The 18,190-nt window shown below is 47.3% G+C and overlaps 1 protein-coding gene across 2 annotated transcripts in view; it reads right to left on the minus strand.

Moving 5' to 3' along the window:
* Positions 1-2,122: 2,122 nt before the first annotated feature.
* LOC134936156 (zinc finger protein 300-like) overlaps positions 2,123-18,190 on the minus strand; it is a 51,729-nt gene continuing 35,661 nt past the window's right edge. For both annotated transcript variants that reach the window (XM_063931076.1, XM_063931077.1), the window contains exon 2: positions 2,123-5,701. In XM_063931076.1, the coding sequence (XP_063787146.1) occupies positions 4,679-5,557 (879 nt within the window). In that variant the 5' untranslated portion in view covers positions 5,558-5,701 and the 3' untranslated portion in view covers positions 2,123-4,678. The remainder of the gene's footprint in view (positions 5,702-18,190) is intronic.

The following is an 18,190-nucleotide window of genomic DNA, read 5'->3' on the forward strand; positions in this document are numbered from 1 at the left end:
TCTCCCCCCACCCCGAGAGCCAGCGCTAATCATCTCTCCCCCCTCACCGCTGGTGCTGCTCATCTCCCCCCCCCCCCACTCACCATCAGTGCAGCTGCCGCTCATCTCTCCCTCCAACCACCGCTGGAGCTTATCATCTCTCCCCCCCCCCCCCTCACCTGGTGCTGCTTATCATCCCCCCCCCAGTCCCCTTGGCCTGCAGTGCAATGTACAGACCAAGGGAGCGCCGGGTCAGAAGCCTGCAGCCAGAAGAAGAAATCATGTAAGTGGCTGACACTACAATACACCTACACTGGTCTACACTGCACTACACCTACACTACATTACACTACACTGTACTGCACTACACTGCACCTACACTACACTGCACTACACCACACCCTAAGGGTAGAGGGGGGGTGTAAAGTGCTCTACCTGTCGTAATGTGTACAAAAAAGGGGGGCTGTCTGCTGTAATGTGTAAAAAAGGGGACACTGTCTGTCGTAATGTGTACAAAGGGGACGCAGTCTACCATAATGTCTAAAAAGGGGACGCTGTCTGCCGTAATGTCTAAAAAGGGGACGCTGTATGCCGTAATGTGTAAAAAGGGGATGCTGTCCGCCGTAATATGTAAAAAAAAAGGGGGCGCTGTCTGCTGTAATGTGTAAAAAGGGGACACTGTCTGCCGTAATGTGTAAAAAGGGGGACGTTGTCTGCCGTAATGTGTAAAAAGGTGGACGCTGTCTGCCGTAATGTGTAAAAAAGGGCAATCTGTCCGCCGTAATGTGTAAAAAGAGGACGCTCTCTGCCGTAATGTGTAAAAAGGTGGACGCTGTCTGCCGAAATGTGTAAAAAGGGGGACGTTGTCTGACATAATGTGTAAAAAGGTGGACGTTGTCTGCCGTAACGTGTAAAAAGGTGGACGTTGTCTGCCGTAACGTGTAAAAAGGGGACGCTGTCCGCCGTAATGTGTCAAAAGGTGGACGTTGTCTGGCGTAATGTGTAAAAAGGTGGACGTTGTCTGCCGTAACGTGTAAAAAGGTGGACATTGTCTGCCGTAACGTGTAAAAAGGGGACGCTGTCCGCCGTAATGTGTAAAAAGGTGGACGTTGTCTGCCGTAATGTGTAAAAAGGTGGACGTTGTCTGCCGTAATGTGTAAAAAGGTGGACGTTGTCTGTCGTAATGTGTAAAAAGGTGGACGTTGTCTGCCGTAACGTGTAAAAAGGGGACGCTGTCTGCTGTAATGTGTAAAAAGGTGGACGTTGTCTACCGTAATGTGTAAAAAGTGGACGCTGTCTGCCGTAATGTGTAAAAGGGGCTCTACCTGGTGTAGTGGTGCTACTGTGCGGCATAATTTGAATAATAGAGACTACTATGCACAGTTATATGAATTGGTATAATTTTGTGGCCACACCCCTTCCCCAAGAAGCCACGCCCCTATATATTTTGCACATGCCTGCAGCGCGCACTGCTCCTGTTTTACATAAACTTGGACTTGGATGGAATGGGGAAGGGAGTCCAAAGCATTTTGTCGCACCTGGGCCCACCGCCCGCTAGTTCTGCCACTGGCTCTACCTGCTGTAATGTGTAATAGGGGGCTGTACCTGCCATAATTTGAAAAAAGGGATCTCAGAGGCTATACCTGCCGTAATGTGTAAAAGGGAACTCTACCTGCCGTAATGTGTAAAAGGGAGCTCTGCCTGGCGTAATTTGTGTAAGTGGCGTTACTATCCGGCGTAATTTGACTAATGGAAGCCCTGGACAACAAAATTGCATTCATGTCCTCCTCCCACTCCCTTCCCAGTTCCAAACACTAATTTATTTATTTATTTTCTATAAAAAATGTACAATATATCACAAGTATGATGAGCAGGCAGGCAGCGGGCATTGGTGGCATCGGACTGAGATGCAAATTAGTGACGGAGGGCTGGGTCAGTTGATGGTGGGCGAGTTTGTAAGTCATTGGCGGTGGCAGCAGGCATCGGCACACGGGCAGTAGTGAGCATTGGCTCGGCGGCGGTAGGGGTCATCAGCAGGATTCGGAGGACATTATGGCTGTAGTGCCTCACCAGACACTGACCTCACCGCACGCCACTGCTAGTGGGTCAGTGTTGGTGCGATGTACAAAGCGGGGAGGCAGTATGAAAGTCCTGCGCATAAGCGCTAATATTTATTAATGCAAAGCAGATGGTATAATGCTGAATACAATGGAAACCGGTAATGTGGAAAACTGTGACAAGTAACTGAATACAAACAACATAAAAGTCTCTTGCAGCAGAACGTAAAATAACTTGATAATGAATGCAGGTGAAATAACAGAACTCCAGTAGTATTTGGAAATACACAGTCTCTGAATAACACAGGGTAAACTGATAATGGTTAGGAAAGCAGAACTCCGGAATATATGAGTAACTCACAGTCTCTGTAAAGCACAAGTCCATATAGCCACACTTAGGAAACAATCTCTAAGCCAGTAGATGTTATACGGCTGAGTTGCACAGATGGTATGCTGACAATTAGTGCACAGGTAAGTAATGAGAAAGAACACCTGAGGAGAGTCTCTTACTGTTGATGGGTTTGAAGCTGGATGTAGCTGAAATCCAGAATAACAGGAGAGCTGTAGAAATGGAAGCTGGAACAAATGAAGTATCCACAGGGGAACGCTGAAAACAGGAACGCAGGAACTGGGAGAACTAGACACAGGGTATGTGACTCGTTGTCCGAGGCGATGAGAGTGAGCCCCGGACAGGAACTTATACCCCTTGCTCTGCAGTGATTGGTCACAGTGTTCTGGCTGGAAACACAGGGCTGGATTAGATGCCGGGATTAGCTGAGTGCAGGAGACATAGCAGCATCCACACGGACCGGATGCCGACACACAGCGGAACACAAACGCAGGACCAGTCTCAGGGGTACTCAGCGACACGGGAGATGACGCTCACGGTCAGCGCATCCATACAGCCGCGACTGGGGCCATGACCTCCGGAGGCCTGCACACCAGCGCGCTGGTAGGTAAGACGCAGCTGATCTCCGATTCCTGACACTTATCTGCTGACGACCTTCAGTTTGGTCAGTCAGTTCTGCAGGAACATTAGCACTTTCCCTCCCGTACTAGGAGCTTTGGTACATCCCCATGGTACTAAAATGGACCCCAGCATCCTCTAGGATGTAAGAGAAAATAGGATTTTAATTACCTACCGGTAAATCCTTTTCTCGTAGTCCATAGAGGATGCTCATTTTTCCTGCAGAATTTAATTTTATCTTTTACACAGGTTCTCATATGTTAAGATGTTCACAGCTGTTGCTGTTGCGTTATGCATGCAAGTTAGCATAGGTTATGTTGAAAGCCATGTTAGGCGGCATGTTTTGTATTGTGTGAGCTGGTGTGAATCTCGACACTAGTTTAATGTAAATTCTTCTCTCGAAGTTGTCCTCCTCGGGCACAGTTCCTATACTGAAGATGGAGGAGGGGCATAGAGGGAGGAGCCAGTTCACACTGTTGAAAAGTCTTAAAGTGCTGAAGGCTCCTGCGGAACCGTTTATACCCCATGGTACTAAAATGGACCCCAGCATCCTCTACGGACTACGAGAAAAGGATTTACCGGTAGGTAATTAAAATCCTATTTTTCACTAAAATCATTGTGGATAAGGTTAAATACGTTTTTCACCTAATTTACTCATTAAAAAAAGTCAATTTCTGAGCGGTTTTTGGAAGAAAAAATAGTCAGTTAAGTGGTTAATATTGAGCGCTCACACACTGAGAATTGGTGGCTTTAAAAACTGGTTTAGTATCTATAACCTGTAGGGTGAGACAGAACAGCATACATTGGGGCAGATGTATTAACCTGGAGAAGGCATAAGGAAGTGTTTCAGTGATAAGTGCAAGGTGATAAACGCACTAGCCAATCAGCTCCAATATGTAAAGTAACAGGAGCTGATTGGTTTATCACCTTGCGCTTAACACTTCCTTATGCCTTCTCCAGGTTAATACAACTGCCCCAATGTTCCTGTAGAAATATCCAGTTCTCCCAGCATTGCCTGTCATAGGAATCCCAGTACTACGAGGAGCTGCTGGAGCTGTCTATTGGACAGAAAGTTCTTTCCTCTACTAATCCCAGCACCTGCATGTGTATATCAGCTGTATATTACAGAGCTCAGTAATGGCAGCCCCGTCTCCATTGTCTGTTGTTATACTGCAGCTCTAGATCCTAACAGAGACCATCCCAAGGGGAAAATGCCCAAAAGTCCTCTTGTCATTAATCGACTGCCTTTAATAAAGGGTTTGAATTTCTATAAAATACTTGTCTCAGTAAGAAAAATAAAATCACATCTCTCTAAGGAATATTGGGGCCAATTCAGAGAAGAGAGTACATAAAAAAAAATAGTAACTTTGCCCCCTGGCAAAAATAATAAATGTATTTGCACCCCTTGCAGTGCAACATGATTTGTCGAAGTGCAAAGTTACCTGCTTTCTCATGCCACGCTTCCATCTCAGAATCAGGCCCATTGAGATGATATCACTTAACTTATGTAACACGTGCCAAATTCAAAGCCTCAGAGTGACTCCTCATGTGAGTAATAAGTTTTCTTTTCTTGGTAAAACACTTGCTGCATTCAGTACATGTAAATGATTTCTCTTCTGTGTGACACCGCTGATGTCTTAACTAGATTTGACCTATGGGTATAACACTTGCTGCACTAAAAACATTTAAAAGGCTTCTCTCCTGTGTGACTCCTCTGATGTCTAATAAGATTTGACCTCACTGAAAAACACTTGCTGCATTCACAACATTTATATGGTTTTTCTCTTGTGTGAAACCTCTGATGACTAACAAGCTGGAACTTCTGGGAAAAACACTTGTTGCATTCAAAGCATGTAAATGGTTTCTCTCCTGTGTGAATCATCTGATGTCTGTCAAGCCGTGCCTTCTGGGAAAAACACTTACTGCATTCATAGCATGTAAATGGTTTCTCTCCTGTGTGAATCCTCTGATGTACAACAAGTTGTTGCTTCTCAGTATAACACTTGCTGCATTCAGTGCATTTAAATGGTCTCTCTCCTGTGTGACACCTCTGATGACTAAAAAAATGTGACTTATAGGAAAAACACTTGCTGCATTCAGAACATTTGTATAGTTTCTCTCCTGTGTGATATCTCTGATGTACAACAAGCGCTCTCTTCTTGGTATAACACTTGCCGCATTCAGAGCATTTAAATGGCTTCTCTCCTGTGTGAGTCCTCTGATGTATAACAAGTAGTGCCTTTCTGTTGTAACACTTGCTGCATTCAGAGCATTTAAATGGTTTCTCTCCTGTGTGAATCATCTGATGTCTATGAAGACCTATCTTCCGGGTAAAACACTTGCTACACTCAGAACATTTAAATGGGTGCTCTCCTGTGTGATTCCTCTGATGTACTAGTAACTGTGATTTATGTGTAAAGCGTATGTCACACTCTGAGCACAGATACGGTTTCTCTCCTGTGTGAATCCTCTGATGTATGAGAAGATGTGTTTTAGCTGCAAAGCGCAAGTCACACTCTGAGCACTGAAGTGTTTTCTCTATTTTGTGCTTCATTACTTCAATGAGTAACAACTTCGTTATAATAGGTTTCTCCTATGCTCCAAATAAAAATAGCTTTTGTGAACCCTCCAGAGGCATAACAAGAAATTAAGTCTTTAGTTGGCTTGATCAGAGAACAATTTCCCTTTCTCAATTCACCTGGAAAAAATAAATAAAGTAAGTTAACATTTAAAAGCCTGAAGATTACTGGCACAAACCTATTTTTTTTTTTTTTTAGAAATGTTATATTGTATAAGGACCTTGATGTATATTTATATACCATAGCTAATGTGACACAGTAATTGAGTATTGTTTTTGGATTATGTATATTTCCAAATTGTTGGGTCCCCATTTCCAGTCAGATGTGCAGTACAGAGAACTATCTTCCTGCAACAGATACAATCTCTATACAGTTCAATCTTCAGTACACCATTTATTTTTCACTAGAAAAGCCCTAATGGAGACAATACCACATGCAAACTGAAGAAGAGAACAGGAACAAGAGGAAGACAATACACAAGGGAGGGAAAACAGATGGACCATGAGTAACAAATTTAACAGTCAGTATGTAAAAATGCTGATTTATCCCACATCCAATGAAGGGTCTGACTGAGATCTCCAAAGATAAGCCGGTAAAGGGTGGGAACGCTCCATAATTAGAAACATCCACACCAATCAATTGTTGTTTGGGCATCCCACCACTAGATTATGGCCATATGGGCTCACATGCTGCAAGTGACATTTTTTCCAGCAGCCTCATAAAGCGGTGAGCAGAAATGTTCAAAAGGTGCCCTGCAAGGACTTCAGTCGGGTGCTTTTGGGCGTGTCAACAGTAATGGTCACCTGATCGGAGTAGCAATTGAATTGCTCTGATGGGTGGCCATTACTTTATTTTGTAAATATGTATAAAGAGGACTGAATCGCTGCATTGCATAGCTGTTCAGCTGCGGCACCCAGCACTCATAGCATGAGTAGAATAAGCCTGGATGTTTTCTGGCACAGGCTTCTAAGCAGACAAATATGCCTTTGTGAATAGAAGTGGTAAGTCATATTGCTTCCATTTGGTTGCTGGTCAACCACACTTCTAAGTATCATGCAGAATACGGAGAAAATAAGATTTTAAACCTACCGGTAAATCTTTTTAACCTAGTCCGTAGAGGATGCTGGGGACTCCGTAAGGACCATGGGGTAGAGACGGGCTCCGCAGGAGACATGGGCACTCTAAAGACTTTAGATGGGTGTGCACTGGCTCCTCCCTCTATGCCCCTCCTCCAGACCTCAGTTAAAGAACTGTGCCCAGAGGAGACGGACAGTACGAGGAAAGGATTTTTGTTAATCTAAGGGCAAGATACATACCAGCCCACACCATCCACACCGTACAACATGGAATATACTAACCAGTTAACAGTATGAAACAAAACAGCATCAACCAGAGACTGATCAAAACTGTAACATAACCCTTATGTAAGCAATAACTATATACAAGCCTTGCAGAATTTAGTCCGCACTGGGACGGGCGCCCAGCATCCTCTACGGACTAGGAGAAAAAGATTTACCGGTAGGTTTAAAATCTTATTTTCTCTTACGTCCTAGAGGATGCTGGGGACTCCGTAAGTACCATGGGGATTATACCAAAGCTCCAGACCGGGCGGGAGAGTGCGGATGACTCTGCAGCACCGATTGAACAAACATGAGGTCCTCATCAGCCAAGGAATCAAACTTATAGAATTTAGCAAACGTGTTTGAACCTGACCAAGTAGCTGCTCGGTAAAGTTGTAATGCAGAGACACCTCGGGCAGCCGCCCAAGAAGAGCCCACCTTCCTAGTGGAATGGGCCTTTACCGAATTTGGTAACGGCAATACAGCCGTAGAATGAGCCTGCTGAATCGTGTTACAGATCCAGCGGGCAATAGTCTGCTAAGAAGCAGGAGCGCCAACCTTGTTGGCTGCATACTGGACAAACAGTGCCTCTATTTTCCTAACCCTAGCCGTCCTGGCTACATAAACTTTTAAGGCCCTGACTACATCAAGAGACTTGGAATCCTCCAAGTCACCCGTAGCCACAGGCACCGCAATAGGTTGGTTCATATGAAACGATGAAACCACCTTAGGCAGAAATTGAGGACGAGTCCTCAACTCTGCTCTATCCACATGGAAAATCAGATAGGGGCTTTTGTGAGACAAAGCCGCCAATTCAGACACCCGCCTCGCAGATGCCAAGGCTAACAACATGACCACTTTCCAAGTGAGAAATTTTAACTCAACTGTTTGAAGAGGTTCAAACCAGTGGCTGGATGTGCAGCACTCCCTTTACAAAAGTCTGGACTTCTGGGAGAGAAGCCAATTCCTTCTGAAAGAATATTGACAGGGCCGAAATCTGCACCTTAATGGAGCCTAACTTTAGGCCCATATCCACTCCTGTCTGCAGAAAGTGGAGAAAACGGCCCAGGTGGAAATTTTCCGTAGGAGCATTCTTGGCTTTACACCAAGATACATATTTCCTCCAGATACGGTGATAATGTTTCGCCGTCACCTCCTTTCTAGCTTTTATCAGAGTAGGGATGACTTCCCCCGGAATACCTTTCCTAGCTAGGATTTGGCGTTCAACCGCCATGCTGTCAAACGTAACCGCGGTAAATCTAGGAACACGCAGGGCCCCTGCTGCAACAGGTCCTCCCTGAGAGGAAGAGGCCACGGATCTTCTGTGAGCATCTCCTGAAGATCTGAATACCAGGCCCTTCGAGGCCAATCCGGAACAATGAGTATTGTCTGGACTCTTTTTTGTCTTATGATTCTCAGTATTTTTTAAATGAGTGGAAAAGGAGGGAAGACATAGACTGACGGAAACACCCACGGTGTCACCAGGGCGTCTACCGCTACAGCCTGAGGGTCCCTTAACCTGGAACAATACCTCCGAAGTTTCTTGTTGAGGCGTGACGCCATCATGTCTATTTGAGGAAGCCCCCAACGACTTATCTCTGCAAAAACTTCTTGATGCAGACCCCACTCTCCTGGATGGAGATAGTGTCTGCTGAGGAAGTCTGCTTCCCAATTGTCCACTCCCGGAATGAAGACTGCTGACAGCGCGCTTACGTGATTTTCCGCCCAGCGAAGAATCCTGGTGGCTTCCGCCATTGCCACTCTGCTCCTTGTCCCGCCTTGGCAGTTTACATGAGCCACTGCTGTGACGTTGTCCGATTGAATCAGAACAGGTAGGTCGCGAAGAAGAGTCTCCGCTTGTCGTAGGCCGTTGTATATGGCCCTTAATTCCAGCACGTTGATGTGTAGACAAGCCTCCTGGCTTGACCACAGTCCCTGAAAATGTCTTCCTTGTGTGAATGCTCCCCATCCTCGGAGGCTTGCGTCCGTGGTTACCAGAACCCAGTCTTGAATGCCGAACCTGCGACCCTCTAGAAGGTGAGCACTCTGCAGCCACCACAGGAGAGACACCCTGGCCCTGGGGGACAGGCTTATTTTCTGATGTATTTGTAGATGGGACCCCGACCACTTGTCCAGAAGGTCCCACTGAAATGTCCTCGCATTAAACCTGCCGAAGGGGATGGCCTCGTAGGCCGCCACCATCTTTCCCAGTACTCGAGTGCATTGATGAACTTACACTCTTTTTGGCTTTAACAGGTCTCTGACCATGCTCTGGAGTTCCTGGGTTTTTTCCTTTGGGAGAAAAACCCTCTTCTTTTCAGTGTCCAGAATCATGCCTAAAAAGGATATCCGAGTCGTAGGAATCAACTGCGACTTTGGCAGATTTAGGATCCAGCCGTGTTGCTGCAGCACTCTCAGGGACAGCGACACGCTTTTCAGCAACTGATCTCTCGATCTCGCTTTTATCAGGAGATCGTCCAAGTATGGGATAATTGTGACTCCTTGCCTGCGTAGGAGCACCATCATTTCCGCCATTACCTTGGTGAAAATCCTCGGGGCCATGGACAGCCCAAACGGCAACGTCTGAAACTGGTAATGACAGTCCTGTACAGCGAATCTCAACGTACGCCTGATGAGGAGGATATATGGGGACATGAAGGTATGCATCCTTTATGTCTAGTGATACCATAAAATCCCCCCCTTCCAGGCTGGAGATCACTGCCCGGAGAGATTCCATCTTGAATTTGAACCTCTTTAGATACAGGTTTAGGGATTTTAGATTCAGAATGGGTCTGACCGAGCCATCCGGTTTCGGGACCACAAATAGGGTTGAATAGTACCCTTTCCCTTGTTGTATTAGGGGAACCTTGATAATCACCTGCTGTCGACACAGCTTTTGTATTGCAGCTAAAACTATTTCCCTCTCTGGAGGAGAAGCTGGCAAAGCAGACTTGAAAAATCGGGGAGGAGGCACTTCTTCGAATTCCAGTTTGTAGCTGTCACGATCCGGGTATCTGGACGCCATTTCTTACCCATCAGATGCCTCCTAAGGCTGGCTCAGCGCTCCAGGACCGGATTCCATCTGTTATCCTGATGTGTACATTCCTGTATCCTCTCCTGTCACTCTGGGACGCTGTCACAGTAAACGCCATATTACACCTGGCATGGCGTCTCCCGCGGCCTCCGCCGCCGTCCCTGAACTTCTGCATGCAGAGTGTCTGAGTGGCGATTACGTCAGCCGCGGCCTCCGCTGTGTCCGCGTGGTTGGATGTGCATCTGTCAGCCTGGCGCCTCCTGTCTCCGGTGGCCGGCGCCGCCATTACTGTTTTCATTACCACATGGATTACAAACCAAACTTCCCTCCAAGTGTCTGCATGGGCGCAGCCATCTTGGATTCTGTCAGCTGATCATTTCCACCAATCTGTTCTCAGTATTGATAATCTGCATAATTGCCTAGCCAATCCCTTCCTTGCTGCAGGTATAAATACACTGTGCCTGAGCAAGGAAGGCGTCAGTGCTTTGGTTGTCAAACCTAGTTCCTGTTTGTCTCTCTCCTGTGATTGTCTTCCAGGTTCCAGCTCCTGTCTCAAGACTTCCACCATAGAGACCCGCACCAGCATTCCACCTGCGGTGTAGCCTGACTCTCCAATCCATTGTGGATTCATCTGTTTCCAGCTACAACATTACCTGCTTCCAGCTCAGCTTCCAGCAGAGTACAGCTTCCCTTAAAGGGCCGGTGTCCTTTCTACACTTTACCACTCTCCACCGGTATTATTATTTCTCCGCTCTCAAGTTCTACATTTCAGTTCATATTTCATCGCTCCCAAGTTCATTTATTATTTAACTGGTTCCAGCCAGTATCCACTCCGTGCTAACAACAGTCTGGTTCCAGCCAGTATCCACAGCAGCTGTTTTATCTTCAGCAACCCAGCTTTTCCTGGAACACCAGCTGGCACAATCCTGGGTTATCTCCATTGCTACAGTCGGGCCTGGTAAGGACTTTCCATCTAGAAGATCATAAGAACTATCTCACACTACCAGTGCCCTGTGGCTCCTGCCATCCTGTAGTACCCAGGAACTGTATTTATTCTTTGCTGACTTTTACGTTTTCTTTTACTGCTGCTGTGTTGCGGAGTTGTCATAATAAACATCATTGACTTTTATCCAAGTTGTCGTGGTCACGCCTTCGGGCAGTTATTATTCATGTTACTTACATGTCCAGGGGTCTGATACAACCTCCCAGGTTCCGGTACATCTCAGCCCCTACAACTGAGGCTGCCTCCCGTCAGCTCAGGCCCTCAGTTGTGACAGTAAGCACTGACCTAATGAATCCAGCCGGAGACCAGGATCAAGCGGCCAGGCCGATGCAAGAACTGGCAGCCCGACTAGAACATCAGGAGGCTGCACAGGGCCACATCATCCGCTGTCTCCAGGATCTCTCTACTCGGCTGGATGGGATTCAGACAACTCTCCGTGGATCAGGCGCGTCTGGTGCGTCAACCACAGTGACTCCAGCTATAACCCCACCCACCTTACCCATTTCTGCTCCACGTCTTCATCTTCCAACGCCAGCAAAATTTGACGGATCTCCAAGATTCTGCAGGGGATTTCTCAACCAGTGTGAGATTCAGTTTGAGCTACAACCTGGCAATTTTCCCAGTGACCGTACAAAAATTGCCTACATTATTTCTCTTCTCAGTGGCTCAGCCCTTGATTGGGCATCACCGTTATGGGAGAGGTCCGACACCCTGCTATCTTCCTACACTGCCTTCGTGTCAACATTCAGGCGCATCTTCGACGAGCCAGGCCGGGTAACCTCAGCTTCATCCGAGATTCTCCGTTTACGCCAGGGGTCACGTACTGTAGGACAATATCTGAAACAGTTCCAGATCCTGGCATCCGAACTGGCATGGAACGACGAGGCCCTGTATGCTGCATTCTGGCATGGCTTATCTGAGCGTATTAAAGATGAGTTAGCTACCAGAGACTTACCTTCTAAGTTAGATGAGCTAATCTCACTCTGCACGAAAGTTGATTTACGTTTCAGAGAGAGAGCAACTGAGCGTGGAAGATCATCTGCTCCAAAATCTCCTGCTCCTCCTCCTCGTCAACTGTCACCATCTAAAGATGAGCCCATGCAACTTGGCCGTTCCCGTTTAACTCCTGCTGAGCGCCGAAGACGTCTCTCCGAGTTTCTCTGTCTCTATTGTGCAGCTCCGTCTCACACCATTAATGCCTGTCCCAAACGTCCGGGAAACTCCAAATCCTAGCTCGCCAAGGAGAGGGCCGGCTAGGAGTAATAATCTCCTCTCCATCTCCTCAAGATTGTAATCTCCCAGTCTCGCTTCAAGTTGCTCAACGTTATCGGAACGTCATTGCCCTCCTTGATTCCGGAGCAGCTGGGAACTTTATTACCGAAGCCTATGTTAAACGGTGGTCCCTACCCACCGAGAGACTTCCTTCGTCCATTTCTTTAACTGCCGTGGATGGCAGCAAAATTTTTGATGCAGTTATTTCTTTAAGGACTCTACCAGTTCGTCTGAGAGTGGGAGTTCTTCATTCCGAACTTATTTCTTTTTTAGTGATTCCAAGAGCCACACATCCTGTGGTCCTGGGCCTTCCATGGCTCCGTCTTCACAATCCTACAATTGATTGGACGACTACGCAAATCCTGGCATGGGGTTCCTCCTGTGCTGAGACATGTTTGTTTAAAGTATTGCCTGTCTGTTCTTCCTCCCCCAAGTCGTCTGATGTTCCACCTCCTCCATATCAAGATTTCACGGATGTGTTCAGTAAAGCTTCTGCTGATATCCTTCCTCCTCATAGAGAATGGGACTGTCCGATTGATCTCGTTCCAGGGAAGGTTCCACCTCGAGGCCGAACTTATCCGTTGTCTCTGCCTGAGACGCATTCTATGGAGGAATATATTAAAGAGAACCTAGCAAAGGGGTTCATTCGACCTTCTTCTTCTCCAGCCGGCGCAGGCTTCTTTTTTGTAAAAAAGAAAGATGGTGGTCTGCGGCCGTGCATCGACTACAGAGGTTTGAACGACATTACCATCAAGAACCGTTATCCTTTACCCCTGATTACTGAGCTCTTTGACAGAGTTAGCGGAGCTACCATCTTTACAAAGCTGGACTTGAGAGGTGCATACAATCTCATCCGGATCCGTGAGGGTGACGAGTGGAAGACCGCCTTTAACACCCGTGACGGACATTATGAGTACCTCGTCATGCCCTTCGGATTGAGCAATGCTCCAGCTGTCTTCCAGCATTTTGTCAATGAGATCTTCAGAGACATTCTATACCGTCATGTCGTGGTCTATCTAGACGATATCCTCATTTTTTCCAACGATTTAGAGGAACATCGTTTTTGGGTTAAAGAGGTTCTGTCCCGTCTCCGTGTCAATCATCTCTATTGCAAATTAGAAAAATGCGTCTTTGAAGTCAAGTCCATTCCGTTTCTAGGGTACATTGTGTCCGGTTCCGGACTAGAGATGGATCCTGAGAAACTACAAGCAATCCAAAATTGGCCGGTACCCTTAACCCTCAAAGGGGTCCAGAGGTTCTTAGGGTTCGCCAACTATTACCGAAAGTTTATACGAGACTTTTCCACCATTGTGGCGCCTATTACTGCTTTCACTAAGAAGGGTGCTAACCCGTCCAAGTGGTCTGAAGAAGCCATGCAAGCATTTCATCTTTTAAAACAAAGGTTCATCTCTGCGCCTGTTCTGAAACAGCCTGACATCGACTCTCCTTTCATCTTAGAGGTGGATGCCTCCTCCGTTGGAGTAGGAGCGGTGTTATCTCAGAGGGCTAAAGATGGCCATTTACACCCTTGCAGTTTCTTCTCCCGGAAGTTCTCCCCAGCTGAGCGCAACTATGCCATTGGCGACCAGGAGTTGCTAGCCATCAAGCTCGCTCTAGAAGAGTGGAGGTATCTGTTGGAGGGAGCTTCTCATTCAATCACCATACTTACAGACCACAAGAACCTTTTATACCTGAAGGGCGCACAATGTCTCAACCCTCGTCAGGCCAGATGGGCACTTTTCTTTTCCAGGTTCGACTTTAAACTCCAGTTCTGTCCGGGCTCTCAGAATCGCAAGGCCGATGCCCTTTCCCGCTCATGGGAGCAAGAAAATGAGTCAGAGTCTTCAGACAAGCATCCTATTATAAATCCGTTGGCATTCTCCACGGTAGGGATGGACTCTACGCCCCCATCAGGGAAAAGTTTTGTAAAGCCGATGCTAAGGAAGAAGCTCATGCATTGGGCCCATGCTTCCCGTTTTGCCGGACATACAGGTATCCAAAAAACCCTGGAGTTTATCTCTAGGTCCTATTGGTGGCCAACTCTGAAAAAGGACGTCTTGGAGTTTATTGCATCTTGCCCAAAGTGTGCCCAACATAAAGTATCCCGCCAGTCGCCTGCGGGGCAACTGGTTCCACTATCCGTCCCCCGTCGACCATGGACCCACTTGTCGATGGATTTCATTACAGACTTACCCATGTGCAACAAGTTCAATACCATCTGGGTGGTAGTTGACCGGTTCACCAAGATGGCACACTTCATTCCTCTCACCGGTCTTCCGTCAGCTTCCAAGTTGGCTCAAGTATTCATACAAGAGATCTTCCGACTCCACGGTCTTCCTGAAGAAATTATCTCAGATCGAGGAGTTCAATTCACAGCCAAATTCTGGCGAACTTTATGTCAAGTCCTCCAAGTCAAGCTAAAGTTTTCCACGGCTTACCATCCTCAGACCAATGGTCAAACCGAGAGGGTGAATCAGGACTTGGAGGCCTTCCTCCGCATCTATGTGTCCTCCTCTCAAGATGACTGGGTTCAATTACTTCCCTGGGCCGAGTTCTGTCATAACAACCAGTATCATTCTTCATCTGCTTCAACACCATTCTTCACTAACTTTGGATTCCACCCTAAAGTCCCTGAGTTCCAACCGCTTCCAGCAACTTCTGTCCCCACAGTGGATATCACCTTGCATCAGTTTGCTAATATCTGGAAGAGCGTACGATCAGCTCTGCTCAAGGCATCGTTCAGGTACAAGAAGTTTGCGGATAAGAAGCGTCGAGCAGTTCCTGCTCTCAAGGTGGGTGATCGGGTATGGTTATCCACGAAGAATTTGAGGTTAAGAGTTCCCAGTATGAAGTTTGCACCTCGCTATATTGGTCCTTTCAAGATTGAACAAGTCATCAATCCTGTTGCTTACAAACTCCAGTTGCCTCCCTTCTTAAAAATACCCAGGACATTCCATGTTTCCCTGTTGAAACCGCTGATCTTGAATCGGTTTCATTCCTCACTTCCTCCAACTCCGAAAGTCCAAACTCAACGAGGCGTTGAGTATGAAGTGGCCAAGATCCTGGACTCACGTCACCGTTACGGTCAACTACAATATCTTATTGACTGGAAAGGTTATGGTCCTGAGGAACGTTCATGGACCAATGCTTCTGATGTCCATGCTCCTGCCTTGGTCCGGAGATTCCATTCCAAGTTTTCTCAAAAGCCAAAGAAGTGTCCTGGGGCCACTCCTAAAGGGGGGGGTGCTGTCACGATCCGGGTATCTGGACGCCATTTCTTACCCATCAGATGCCTCCTAAGGCTGGCTCAGCGCTCCAGGACCGGATTCCATCTGTTATCCTGATGTGTACATTCCTGTATCCTCTCCTGTCACTCTGGGACGCTGTCACAGTAAACGCCATATTACACCTGGCATGGCGTCTCCCGCGGCCTCCGCCGCCGTCCCTGAACTTCTGCATGCAGAGTGTCTGAGTGGCGATTACGTCAGCCGCGGCCTCCGCTGTGTCCGCGTGGTTGGATGTGCATCTGTCAGCCTGGCGCCTCCTGTCTCCGGCGCCGCCATTACTGTTTTCATTACCACATGGATTACAAACCAAACTTCCCTCCAAGTGTCTGCATGGGCGCAGCCATCTTGGATTCTGTCAGCTGATCATTTCCACCAATCTGTTCTCAGTATTGATAATCTGCATAATTGCCTAGCCAATCCCTTCCTTGCTGCAGGTATAAATACACTGTGCCTGAGCAAGGAAGGCGTCAGTGCTTTGGTTGTCAAACCTAGTTCCTGTTTGTCTCTCTCCTGTGATTGTCTTCCAGGTTCCAGCTCCTGTCTCAAGACTTCCACCATAGAGACCCGCACCAGCATTCCACCTGCGGTGTAGCCTGACTCTCCAATCCATTGTGGATTCATCTGTTTCCAGCTACAACATTACCTGCTTCCAGCTCAGCTTCCAGCAGAGTACAGCTTCCCTTAAAGGGCCGGTGTCCTTTCTACACTTTACCACTCTCCACCGGTATTATTATTTCTCCGCTCTCAAGTTCTACATTTCAGTTCATATTTCATCGCTCCCAAGTTCATTTATTATTTAACTGGTTCCAGCCAGTATCCACTCCGTGCTAACAACAGTCTGGTTCCAGCCAGTATCCACAGCAGCTGTTTTATCTTCAGCAACCCAGCTTTTCCTGGAACACCAGCTGGCACAATCCTGGGTTATCTCCATTGCTACAGTCGGGCCTGGTAAGGACTTTCCATCTAGAAGATCATAAGAACTATCTCACACTACCAGTGCCCTGTGGCTCCTGCCATCCTGTAGTACCCAGGAACTGTATTTATTCTTTGCTGACTTTTACGTTTTCTTTTACTGCTGCTGTGTTGCGGAGTTGTCATAATAAACATCATTGACTTTATCCAAGTTGTCGTGGTCACGCCTTCGGGCAGTTATTATTCATGTTACTTACATGTCCAGGGGTCTGATACAACCTCCCAGGTTCCGGTACATCTCAGCCCCTACAACTGAGGCTGCCTCCCGTCAGCTCAGGCCCTCAGTTGTGACAGTAGCCTTGGGATACAATTTCTATCGCCCAAGGATCCAAATCTGACATAACCCAGACCTGGCTGAAGAGTCGAAGGCGTGCCCCCACCGGCGCGGACTCCCGCAGTGGAGCCCCAGTGTCATGCGGTGGATTTTGTAGAAGCCGGGGAGGACTTCTGTTCCTGGGATCTAGCCATAGCAGGCAATCTTTTCCCTCTACCCTTACCTCTGGCGAGGAAGGACGAGCCCCGACCTCTTCTGGACTTATGCGACCGAAAGGACTGCATCTGATATTGAGGTGTTTTCTTTTGCTGTCGGGGAACATAAGGCAAAAAAGAAGATTTACCCTCGGTAGCTGTGGAAACCAGGTCCGCGAGGCCCTCCCCAAATAAAACCTCACCCTTGTAAGGCAAAGTCTCTCATATATAACGCTGCGTCTTTAATATGACCCAAGGTCAATAAAATGCTATCCTTATCTAGGGTGTCAATGTCAGATGACAAGTTACCTGTCCATGCTGCTATTGCGCTACATACCCATGCCGACGCTACTGCCGGTCTGAGCAAGGCACCCGTATGTGTATAAAATAAGATTTTACTTACCGATAAATCTATTTCTCATAGTCCGTAGTGGATGCTGGGGACTCCGTCAGGACCATGGGGAATAGCGGCTCCGCAGGAGACAGGGCACAAAAGCAAGCTTTTAGGATCACATGGTGTGTACTGGCTCCTCCCCCTATGACCCTCCTCCAAGCCTCAGTTAGGTACTGTGCCCGGACGAGCGTACACAATAAGGAAGGATCTTGAATCCCGGGTAAGACTCATACCAGCCACACCAATCACACCGTACAACTTGTGATTTTAACCCAGTTAACAGTATGATAACAATGAAGTAGCCTCTAAAAAAGATGGCTCACAACAATAATAACCCGATTTTTTTGTAACAATAACTATGTACAAGTAATGCAGACAATCCGCACTTGGGATGGGCGCCCAGCATCCACTACGGACTATGAGAAATAGATTTATCGGTAAGTAAAATCTTATTTTCTCTAACGTCCTAGTGGATGCTGGGGACTCCGTCAGGACCATGGGGATTATACCAAAGCTCCCAAACGGGCGGGAGAGTGCGGATGACTCTGCAGCACCAAATGAGAGAACTCCAGGTCCTCCTCAGCCAGGGTATCAAATTTGTAGAATTTAGCAAACGTGTTTGCCCCTGACTAAGTAGCTGCTCGGCAAAGTTGTAAAGCCGAGACCCCTCGGGCAGCCGCCCAAGATGAGCCCACCTTCCTTGTGGAATGGGCATTTACAGATTTTGGCTGTGGCAGGCCTGCCACAGAATGTGCAAGCTGAATTGTACTACAAATCCAACGAGCAATAGTCTGCTTAGAAGCAGGAGCACCCAGCTTTTTGGGTGCCTACAATATAA

The sequence above is a fragment of the Pseudophryne corroboree genome, chromosome 6 (genome assembly GCF_028390025.1).
Source record: "Pseudophryne corroboree isolate aPseCor3 chromosome 6, aPseCor3.hap2, whole genome shotgun sequence".
NCBI lineage: Eukaryota > Metazoa > Chordata > Amphibia > Anura > Myobatrachidae > Pseudophryne > Pseudophryne corroboree.